Here is a 12,472-nt window from a genome sequence, read left to right on the forward strand (position 1 = left end):
AAAACTTGCGTGCGAGATAGACACTGATCACCATATACTTCTGTCAACAAATTGTAAGTTTCAGTGGCAGATTTTCCAAGTTTTGTGAGGAATTTGATGTTAGCACGTTGTTCTGCATTAGCACTCAGCATTATTCCGACGGAGCTCAGAAACACGATCCGCTTCTAACAATGGTCGCGGCCAGACTAACCGATGCACGTGAATGAAACTTTGTGTGACGGTAGAGGGAAGTCCAAGGGTCAATGCCCTACCCTCCTCTTCGTCAATGACATGGCCGGAAATGAGTCATAAAAGTAATCCGGGTTCTTTATTGCCACACCTTGTATATTAATGGGATGGAATTTTATCTTGGTTGCCTCGCTGATGTGCAGTGGAGAGGATGCTGATGTTATGAAGCTGGATGTGGTTCCCAAAGTTGATGCTGTGCTCTGTCACAGCTGACATGTCTGGATGTTTCAGCCAGATATGCTGATGGTGGTTATCAACCTGGTGTTAATCAAATGGCCTGTGTCCAATATGGACCTGACCCCATTCACAGAGGATCCTGGATACACCTAGTGTCTTCAGTCCTAGGTTGCCTTTGGCTGATCAAAGGAAACTAGATATTTTCCTCAGGGGAAGGCCAGCTGACTTGATGTACCATGACCAAACTTAAGGCAACAAAGTGAATGAATCTGGCATATCGTTGGGCAGAAAAATCATCGCAGGAGGATTCAGTGCCCTGTGAATCCACCAGGTGCTACAGCTGTTCTGCCTGAAAATGTCCCTTAGGAATACCAGCTCTGCATGAAGGCTGTCCTGTTGACATGGATCTCCAGACCTGTGCACTAATGCCAAAGGTATGGTAGGCTTGTTGGATGGGCATTGATGGGAATTATATTGGAGATAGAGGTTAATGTTGGAGGTTTATGGTATACATCATGACCCAGGGAGCCATGAGGTCTTGTGTGAATATCTGTGTCCAGGAAGGGAAGGTGGCTGTCTCTTTCCATCTCCATGGTGAACTGAATGTTGTGGTGGTCACTGTTCAGGTGGTCAAGGAAGTCTGTTGGCCCAGATGATGAAAGTGTCATTTATATAACGGAACCAGCACAGGGGCTTATCCGTTGCCCGGTCAAGCACCAAATCCCTGAAGTCCTCCATGTAGTGAATTGTTGCAGGACATAGAAAAGAAGATCCAGGTTTAATATCTGAAGTCAGTACAGGAAAGACAAAAAGTCATCTGATTTTGATGATAATGAATAGTCTTGGTTTGTGTATCATAAACATGATAATGGAAAATGTCTGTATTTTATTAAACATTGAATAAACATGACAGCTGCATGGTCTAGTGCCAAATTATGATTGTATTTAGGACTCAATTTAAGTAATTCTGTTTTGCATTCTCCCACCCTCCATTGCAGCATAGTTCCTTGAAAGCAGTTGAACCTATGCCTTAAGCAGTACCCATACAAACATTTGAATGAGAACAGCCATGTACCCCAGCATGTTAAAATTGGTTCTGGTGGAGGTGGAACGTTTGGTCCTACTGCTTTAAAGGTTTCTTTTCTATAAGTTGCTTTAACAACTATCTTCTCACAGAAGACACCAACTTGTCACAAGTGGAAGAATTGCACAAATAGTTTCTGCAACATTGTGCAACACATGGGCAAGGCAAGTCAGATGTGTCATATTTGGAAATATAACTTTAAGAGCAGTACCGGTTTTGATCATATAACTTGCAGCATCAATCACAAAGACCATTTCATGCTCATACTGAATGTCATTTGGCCACAGTAAATTCATGGAATCACTAAAAGATTTGGAAATTGTGGATCTATTTGTGGTTTCAAATTGCTCTACCTAAAGAAGATATGGAGTAGATTGTTCATTCTTACAAAGGGATCCAACTATAATATTTGCAATAAACCATTCCTCGCAGTCTTGTGTTTTGTCTACTGATACCCACACAAAATTATCTTGAATCTTATCTCTAATATTTTCAGTCGTAAGATTGCAACACTGCTTCATGTAATTTTTGCGCACAGTAGATTCATCCAGCACNGCTATTTGTGGTTTCAAATTGCTCTACCTAAAGAAGATATGGGGTAGATTGTTCATTCTTACTAAGGGATCCAACTATAATGTATGCAATAAGCCATTCCTCACAGTCTTGTGTTTTGTCTACTGATAAAATTATCTTGAATCTTATCTCTAATATTTTCAGTCGTAAGATTGCAACACTGCTTCATGTAATTTTTGCGCACAGTAGATTCATCCAGCACTTTGCACTGTGTATACTTCTCTATGAAGTTTCTCAGAGTAGGATTGGTTAGTTTCCACAGCGGAATATCTGCTGCTAAAAACGCTTCGCATAAATCAAAGGAAAACTGTGAAAAACTATTAGAAAATGCACTAAGCAGTTTTTGAACAGGAGCACTTTTCGTGAATTTAATTTTAATGTTCTATTTGTTTATATTAGTGTTCAAATGCTGAAGCACTTGGAAGCGTTTTTCACAACCACTTGTTTTTTCACACACTCAACAATAAAAAATTTGTTATCCATAGTTATCACTCTCCTTCGAACTCCTGCTGATACAGCTGTAATTTAGTTTTCTCATGTACATTCACTTTAGGAATGACTACAAAAAGCTAAAGAAATTTAATCACAGACTAGTCACCACTAGTATGAATGACCCCCAGCTCCAAATGAAGAAGCGTAGTGAACCTGATGGAGACTTCGGAAATAAATAAATGATTTCCATTATCCGTTGAACAGTATTATGTTGCTAGCAGCTACATGTGAATATGGTTCTGAGTTATTCCTTTCACAGCCACTTTAATGGTATGTGGATGAAGCAAGTTAGGAGTAGATGGATTGGGGAAGTTCCATCTTGGGGATGCTCATCCTGGGAATTGCATCAGAAACATGAATCCAGACTGAACTCGGTGTTTGTATAACGAAATGTTGCGAGTCAAATATGCAGCATATCCTAATACGGAAAAGAAAAATTGTATGTATGCGATGTTGATTGAAAATTTAAACACACAATTAAAAAAATATATATAATGATAAATAGTTTCAAAGCAAATCTGCAGCATACTCGTAAATATATATCTTCAAAACTGTTATGCTTATACATAAACCAGGCAAAATATGCATTTATATGCACCATCAAACCATATCTAAAATTTAAGAAATGAAGTAGCTCATATCCAGATGAGCATACCTTTTGGTTGTGAGAAAGAAATGTGCATTTGCATTAAAATCTGGCCCCTAGTGATAATAAACACATGTACACATTTTATATAGAAGTGTTTTCTGTGTTTTGAAAATTAATAGAACAGAGTTTAAATTTTATGTTCCCTTAAGCTCAGATATTTCCATTCTGTTGTTATGTAATTTTTATTTGTTGTCAGTGTAGCTTTGAAAACGAGAGACGTTCAGAATTGAGGGAAGTGTGGTCTGGCTCATCACATGGTGACAGCATTGAAATGGGGAGTGAACAAGCAGAGCGAGTGAGAGCTGCCATGGCAAATTTTTCTCTGCCTGCATCAGCAATTCCTAGTTGGGCATCCGCAGTGCCAGAGGAACAGTGGAAACAGCAGTTGTTGGACCGAATACAGAGGCAGCAGCAACAGCAGGGCGATGGACAGCCAAAAATTTGAATAACGGCAGCATTTAATGTGTTTTCATAGTTTCAGTGTATGTATGTTCATGGTTGGTTTATTGTTATTTCTGGAGGATGTTGTGGTCCAGGGGAAAGGCATTGAATTGAGTGTGAGACCAGGCCTTACGATGGCCAGTATTTGAGCTTGCACTGAAGCCAGTTGATGCTGTTAAATACAGTTGATCTATCATAACATGCTCATTTTCACCACTTTTTCTGAAATTTATGTGTCACTGATGATTATGTCTGTACAGTTTGACGAGTTTAAAATTGTATAATCTGTTTTCAGGGTGCCATTCTCACTCCTCCTCAGTTGGTATTAGTAGTGTAACTGTCCCCTTTTATTGCAGTTCATTTTATTTCTCAGGATGCTGTTCATTGAGCGTTAGAGTCAAGTATAATTTGTTACAGGATGTGGTTTGCAAGGGTGCCGTCTAGTCAGCGGTTTGCACAGGATCACAGTGTCCCTGATTGGGATTAATAAAGAAGTGAATGTTGGAAAGCAGGTGGACTGTTGAGCTGAGATGATCAGTAGTATAGATGTTGCTGATTCTGGGATGTTTTTGTCTGTAGGGATCATTGTTCAAATTGGACATGACAGTAAAGACAGAGTAATGGACTACTGGTTGAGTGCTGAACAGTATCTCAGCATTCTGTAGCAATGCATCAAAACATGGCTGATTATTGCACATTTCTAATACAAATGCATGCTCAGTCATGAATCATAAATATTGTAAAATTGAAGGTATGTACCCTTCTTTGTTGTTAACTGCTTTATGTAAGTATATTCTTCATCCTTGTGTTGCCCAGTTGATTATCACCTTGGTGTGGTATTCCTCAGGGCACCCCAAGATACACAGACCCTTGTCACACTTCTGACACTTTGTAATAATACTTCTTTTTCTTTGGTTGAACAGATGTATCCTTTTGGCTGAGGAAGATGCCCATTGTTTTCAGTTGGCCTCCTCCAGGCAAGATACTCTAGTACACTGGTTCCTAACCTTTGTGAGACCGCAGTTGGTAAATTCTGTTTTTTTATAAGTCAAGGACCTGGTATAATTGATGTCAGGGCCCAGTACCCGGCCATGGCCTGGTGGTTGAGAAACACTGCTCTAGTAGACAGCAGGGTTTTGACCTACAGAGCATTCTGGGCAAGGAGGACCCGTTGCAGCATTTTCCTCAGGCAGGTGCAAGTCTAAAGTCTTTGTGTGACAAATTTGTACCACAGAATGACAAGATGAAACTGTTTAGAATAGTGAGATCCACTAAATGGAAAAACAGTTATTATTCATTTCCAAATTTGGTGGCTGATGGAATAGCTGTTTGTCATCCAGTACTATTTGTTCACATACCCCATATATTTATTCTAGTCCTCGACTGTTGCTGGTTTTATGGTGTTTCCATGCTCAACACAAAAATGGCCTGCTGGAGGATTGTGCATGTTTGTCAGCATACATATATCTTGTTTGTCAAAACTAATGCTGCCATGTCACCCCTCACCCTAACCAAATTGTCTCCACTTTTTAGTCCGAGTCTTATGATGTGTAAGTATTATGCTGAGCCCTTGCAATTTGGCTTGATTGTCCCACAGCTATTTATTTTTTTCATTGTCAGATCACATAAGTTTAAGGATGAAAAGAAATTATCCATGTACAGTTTATGGCCAAGCCCCTCAACCCTTTTGCAGAGGTCCCAGACTGTAGCATGTGTGGCTGTCACATCTTGCCCTAAGAAAATTGTTGATGTTTAAATTGAGGGAAGATATCTTATCAACACAAAAGAATTTCCTCTTCATACATAACATGTGACTTTATTCTAAAACAGTAGGACTACGTAACACGCGACAACCATCTTGCTATACTGAAAACTGCACAGCCTTCTGGGATACAAAAAGACAAAGAGACTACAGTTTAATGAGTCAGTTCCATGACTAAAAGGAGTACATAATAGTGATTGTGGATTGTTAGAAAAGCTATACAACACCCGTCCTCAATTCTTCATTGAAACCGTCCGTCGCTCGTAGTGTGTCGTGTTCCTTGTCCTTGCAGCTGCTGTTTCCTCCTCTATAGGTCACTCCTGTTTCCCCTAACCATGATGGTTGAGTTTCTAATTTTAGGGTATGTTTGGGCGCCAGTGGTAGGTAGGAAATCTAGGAATTTCTGGTAGGGCATGGGAATCCTCTCAGGGAGTTTGACGGTTTACATTTGGGGTGACACAATTCACTGAAATGCCTGACTAACTCAAAGACAGTTGCTTTTATTTATTAACACTTAGTTCGATGCACTTGGTTACAAGCGTGGGGGATTGCAAAGCTGCTACGACCCCCTCTTACGGATGTTCTTTGTCTATTGAACTATCGGAGTACATCCGGACACATCTAGCCTACTCAAAGTCCCACCTTCGTGTGTGTCGTGTGGCGTCATCTTCGCCAAAGCGTGGTGAAGTCAACCCACGCAAATTCCATTACATAGTTCCACTACTTGTGCAATGCTTGCTGATTGGTTGTAAAAAGCTAATTATTCCAAATTTGACCAATAATGTCTCAACTTACTTACCCTTAAGGAAAAAGGTAACCAAAGCTCTTGGGATCCCCACTGATGTTATCCTGTATGTTGTCATTCAAGTGGTGAAGTCCCTTGGCTTATTGCGCACAAGTTATGGCGTGCATTCCTGGGCAAAAGAGGTCCTAAATGGGTTACCTAAGGGCAGTTCTAAACTCCGTTCGGCTTCATCATTCCACCAATAACTTCGAGATCATACCAAACATAACACATACTTAATTACTCAGTACAACTAATTAACTTCAATCATTACTATTTTATTCTTTAGTTTTGAAAACCTAATGAGTGGTAACGGTTTGGTGAACAAGTCAGCCTCTTGATTTTCCGAGTTTATGTAGTTAACTACGATAAATCCTTGTTCAACGCAGTACCTTATAAACTTATACCTAATGTCCATATCACGTAACCTTTTCTGACCCCATTCACCAGTACACAACTGATTGTCTTCATATATGATTACTGGAGTTTTCACCTTCACACCCACTTCTTCCAGTAACTTATTTATCCAAGGCAGTTCTCTTAAACCCTCTGACAAAGCATTGAATTCTGCTTCTGTTGATGACAATGCAATTGTGCTCTGTTTCTTAGTGTACCAATCAACTGTATTTCCATATACCTTAATTGCACATCCTGATACTGATTTCCTATCTTCATGTGATGCCCAGTCAGCATCAACAAATGACATTAGTTCAACATTATCATTACTTTGATATTGTAAACTGACAGTTCTAGTCCCATTCAGATATCTAAGAATTCGTTTCAAACCCTTCCATTGAATTTCTGTTGCATAATTTTGAAATCTTCTATAGAAATTAATTAATGCTGCATGAAACAGACTACCCAATAACTCTCTGTAAGGTCTCACTCCTATAATTGATATATTATCAGATTCTAAGTTCTCTGAAGGAGATATCTCTATAGGTGTATTAACTGGTTTGCACTTTTCCACGTTAAATTTCTTCAAAACTCTGTCCATATAAGCTGATTGATCCAAATATAGATTACGATCAGTTCAAGTAATTGAGATTCCAAGGAAATATGACAGATCTCCCATATCTCTCATTTGAAATTTCCTCATTATGATCTCTTAGGTTTTTACCAACTCTTCCATACAGTTACTAGCAATTATAAAATCATCTACATACAGTAGCAAATATAAGACGGTCTGGTTCTTATTACACACATACAAGCATCTGTCAGCATCACACTTTCTAAAACCATTCCCTTTGACAAACTCATAAGGTTTCCAGCTCTTCTTTTATAGCATTTCTCCATTCCATCCTATCACTCCTAACTTCTATGTCGCTATAACTCATAGGAATGTTGTTGGGTTTTCTGCAAGTTTTTGTGTCATGGGGTCCTCCGCACTTTACACAATTGTAGGGTTTCGTGCAGTATGTTTTACTATGGCCATAGTCTTGGCAATGTGTACACTGTACAGTACTAGTTTTTGGTCGTTCAACTTTAATTCTGATATGTTGTAAAAAATCTATATTGAATATTTCTTTATTATTTCTTTGGGGTTCTAAATCAGTGAAGTGTAGTGGGAGTGGTTCTTCACTCACTCTGTGCTTAACATAAGTAATGTTCCTTACTTTGTGGCCTTGTTTTTCAAGTTCATCTTTTATCTCAAGAGGTTGGTATTGTGCGATGCAATCCTTGTATAACTGCCCTGAAGGTTCTTTCTTCCTTCAGCTGGTATGTATGATGAATGGTTTGTTCATCTGTTAAATGATGGACTAGTTTTCTGTAGGTATCAGAAGTTTTCGGATTTATTTTTATTATATTATCAGACATTGCTGTAGTAATATTGGTTCCCTTTTCGGTGGCTAATGACAGGTTTTGAACCATTTTTTATAATTGACACCACAGGTGTATATGAGGGGCGGTTTATGGCTGATATCATGGTCATTATTTTGATTTGTCGGGTTATTTTCAGGATAATTTTTATTGCTGTTTAAAGTAGGGAGTGGTTGGAATGTGTTTGTTATTTTGATTTGTTCTGGGATATCCTTACGAGTTTGATGTTGAATTCTTTTATGTTTATTATTTACAGTTTGCGAAGAGTGCATTATATTAATTTGGTCATCAGTTTGTTCATCACTGTTCCATTCTTCATATTCATTTATATCAGTATATTGCATGGTTGAGCTTGAGCTAGGATTTGTGTTTGTATACAGTGATGGCACCTGTGTCTGGTTTTGTGATTGATAGCATCCAGCTAATTGATTTTGTTGCATTTGTGGCAAATGCATATTTGAAGTTAGATGACTTGTTTGGTTTTGATATATTTGTGAAGTCTGCATAGGAACTTGATTTTGTATTAAGTTTGGTGGATATATTATGGGCAAATATTGTACACTGGTGTTTGATCCGGGCCCATCTCTGGTTTGGATTTTTTTTTTTTTGGGCAATATCACACTATTTGACCAGACTACTGGTCGTTTACTCACTGCGTTTATCGTACAAATGATCTAAGATGAGAGAACAGTGGTCAACACAATTTTACTGACTCTGAACACTGCACTACCCCAGTCAAACAGGAGGCCTTGCTGCACTATGTTTCCACATCCTCACTGCGTGGCATCTGGTTTGCCACTAGGAACACTTACAATGAAATATATTGTGATGTGTTAGAGTGTGACTGTAGAGGTTTGGATTGGTAATTGGATTTATTGGGCACTTGACACAAAACTCATGACTACACTTTACAAATTGCTATCACACAAAGACTAGTGTTCTCAGTCATGGTCTTCACTACTGTGCTCGGTAACATCTTCCAACAGTGGAGGTTCCTCTGCTTCTCAGCTCACATCATTGCAGGCTGGTGGCCATCTCACCCCAACCTTACTCTTCTTACTGCCATCTCAGGACTCTGTTGTAATGGCACCTGATCCTCATTCTATAGCCTTGACATGGACCCCACAGAAAATACCTCTCCCAACAGTTCCTCTATTATTGCGTAACATATCTATTGGCATGAACCTTGGTGAAAATGTAGCTTCCCACAGTTACTCCATTGGTTCATGTTACACAGCCACTATGGCAGTTTTTCTGTTGGCTTCACAGTTCTGTCTTTCAGCAAACATACTACAATATAAAGGACAACACGATTCACTGTTCATTCAAATACTGCTGGTAGATTCATGGTCCTGGATCTTGAAACTAAAATATGTTCTGCTTATAAAATTTTCGCTTAGATAGAATATTAAATTATGCACATCACTTTATTTAATAATTTGTAACATGTGAGTGAAATAATGTAGACATTTGTGTGATTATGGCCTCTCCATTTTTATTTTTATTTTATTTTTTATATATTTTCAGAAAATAAAAATCATCAGACTATTCCTGTGCAGTGGTGTTTATGGCTGTGGTTTGTCGCATTTTTTTCAACTTCCTTTCATGTCTTAGGTTCAGGTCTGTTCAGTGATTGAGGTTAGCTCTTTCTAATGGACCCCACAAGGTAGGTGTCTCCCACCTCACATGAGGATGGAAATAGATCCAGTTTCCAAAATGTTATGTCCTATATAATACCAGACAGTGGACGCTAAAAATCCCGACTGTATTATTGCTGTCACATTTTTGTTGTTGACGTTAAACACTTTTTGTTTTGATTCAACTGTATTTAATTTATAAGTAGTAACAAAGGACTAGACTTCCCATTTAATTTTCAATGGGCATTATACTAATTATATTTACTGTGGAAAGTCCATGTCTCTCTGGAGGTTTACAACTTGAAGTATTGTTCTTGTTCTTCAATTCCTATATAAAGCCATTGAACAACACAATATGCATTATTTTTATATTTTGAATTACAAAATTTTAAAATGCAGGAGGTTGCTTCAAATTGGTTCTTGAAAAGTATTAGGACAGAAGTATCTACAGAATCCAGATCTGATGACTTAGCATAGCTCTGACTCTGCTTTTTGACAAAACTTTAGGAAAAGTAATTTCATTCTTTATTAAGATATGTGGGCCATGCATCTTATGTTGTTTGCTAAAGGTGGTGTGATCTTTTCGTGTTTGTTTTGCCTCTTGTCTTTTCTGTGCAACTCTTGAGGAATATAACAAGAAATAAGCTATAAACCCCAAAGTATGAAAACAGTTAGTGAGTAAAAGTATTAGTTTTTAGCACAGTTTCCTGACTTAAGGAAGAAAAGGTGCCACCTAACCCTCTGGCTGACTCTTTTCCCTGAACATTTGATCAAAACAAATTCATAGTTTAATTAAAATAAGTTCATTGTGCATGGCATTGAATAAAGGAAAGTAAAAGTATGAGCTCACTGTATACAGTTATCCCTTGAGTTATCAACATCTTGGAGTTACAGATTTTGCATACCAGCTACAAACCTGTGTGCTTCAGAACAATTCTCTGTTTAAACCTCTTAGGTTCTTTCATTGCTTCTCAGCTGGCTGAAGGTGCCCTCTGTTTAAACATTATTGCAATTTTTCGCTTGTTGATTGTTTGTTGGCTCAGTTATTTGCTCTTTTAATTATCATCTTTTTAAAGTAACTGTACCAGTTTCTCAAATTGTACTCTGTAATTGCCTCAGAAATGCTATCATACATAAATTTCATTGTGTGAAAAATGTATATATTTTTATATTGTGCACTTAGAATTATTTGCCATTTGACCTCTTGAATTTTATGCTTGATTTGCCACAGGATCGTCCAACAGAGTAGGTGAGATTTCTTTGGGGTGTAATAGCAGAAGTTCAACAGAAATTATGTCATTGCAATTTTAAGTGCTTTTAATGGTAAAGAGATTACCACTAGACTGCATATTAAATAATGATAATTTTATAGTCCTGTCATTGCAGTCATTCATTTAATTGTGGTTTTACACAAAAGTGAAAGATGACTTGCTTTTGAGTGCTTAGTGAATGTACAGGGTAATATGTGAATGGTTAGTGTTAGGGAACAGTGGTATGCAGACCTGCAAGGTGTGTTATGAGAAACATGGAAAACACTTTATCTTATATCAGTAAAGTTATTTTCTCCTAATCGATCTTCTTCCATCACTGAAATGGAGTGTTATTTTGCTTGTCAGGTACAGAATATCATAAAATCATGGTTTCAGGAAACTGCAGAACAGTTTTTAATATAATTTTGAAGCATCTTTTCTTACAGATGATTTGAACTTTCATCGTTAGATTACTGAAACAAATGCCCTAGTTTCTGTTAAGTTTAATTCTTTGAAGCAAGAAGGTCATATATGTGTGTAAAAATTCATCTCCTGCAAGTCTAAAACACACTGCCTCCATTTTGAAGACCAACTGGTTTATGCTGTTTAGGGTTATTATCATCATTTATTTGGAAAATTAAGGTGTTAAACTTTTATTGATTCTTAGTCATATCATTCTCCAGTGTTATCTAAGTGATGTTTGTACGGTAATAATGAAAGTGTTCCAGTCCGAATTAATGTGGGAATGAGGCCTTAACAGCCTTGTACATGTAAAGGTATGGTTATATGGATCTCAACATTTATCTAATATTTACATGCTGTACATATGTATTATAATGATAATAAAGTTGTATAGATTCAGTGAATTATATTCTTATTTTCTTGCTTCCTGATAAATATCTGTAGATGCGGTGTACTTCTTCTGTATTAAATGTGATATTCCTAAAGTAAGTTTAAGATGTATGTTGTAGATGAAATAATTTTGCCTAGAAAATGTAAGCGTAGAATTGATCAGGTTTTTCATTGGGGTTGTTATTATAAAGAACAATTGAGTTTTTTATATGTATTAAAAATATCTTGCAAGTTAAGTGGGTATGACGTCTTAACATGTCATGCAGTACTCTGTATCAATTGGGTGCACATCATGCGTGTTTTGAACTACACCTTTGTAAGATGTAATGACAGTCAGCAATACAAGTTTGTACATTGTCCTTGCTAGATCTTCGAATTACATCAGAGAGTGAGAGGAAGGTGCTGATTGCTTGATAACTGTCCCGGGTTCGAGTTTTTGCGAGTAAACATGGCAGGTCCTAGCAAGAAGATGCATGTGAATGATGAGGTGTTGTATGAACTGTTGCAAGAGAATATGGTGATATTTCTGAGATCGTATGTAGTAGTGACAGTGAAATAAATGTGAAAATTTTGTCATATTGTAAACAGAGTGTCAACTCTGATGAAGAAGAAAATGTCCATGACAACAGTAACATGCAGCATGGCACATGGGCAAAGTCAGGTGCTGAGCTACCACATTTTCCGTTTACTGGCAAGCCTGTCATAAATGTTGATGTAGAAGA

General features: G+C 37.7%; 1 protein-coding gene across 1 annotated transcript in view; it reads left to right on the forward strand.

The window, feature by feature from the left end:
- Positions 1 to 11,764, forward strand: part of LOC111873383 — a 30,275-nt gene extending 18,511 nt beyond the window's left edge. The window contains exon 4 of the mRNA XM_023868048.1: positions 3,400 to 11,764. Within this exon, the coding sequence (XP_023723816.1) occupies positions 3,400 to 3,648 (249 nt within the window). The 3' untranslated portion in view covers positions 3,649 to 11,764. The remainder of the gene's footprint in view (positions 1 to 3,399) is intronic.
- Positions 11,765 to 12,472: the final 708 nt, after the last annotated feature.

Source organism: Cryptotermes secundus, unplaced genomic scaffold (genome assembly GCF_002891405.2).
Source record: "Cryptotermes secundus unplaced genomic scaffold, Csec_1.0 scaffold22, whole genome shotgun sequence".
In the NCBI taxonomy this organism is placed as follows: domain Eukaryota; kingdom Metazoa; phylum Arthropoda; class Insecta; order Blattodea; family Kalotermitidae; genus Cryptotermes; species Cryptotermes secundus.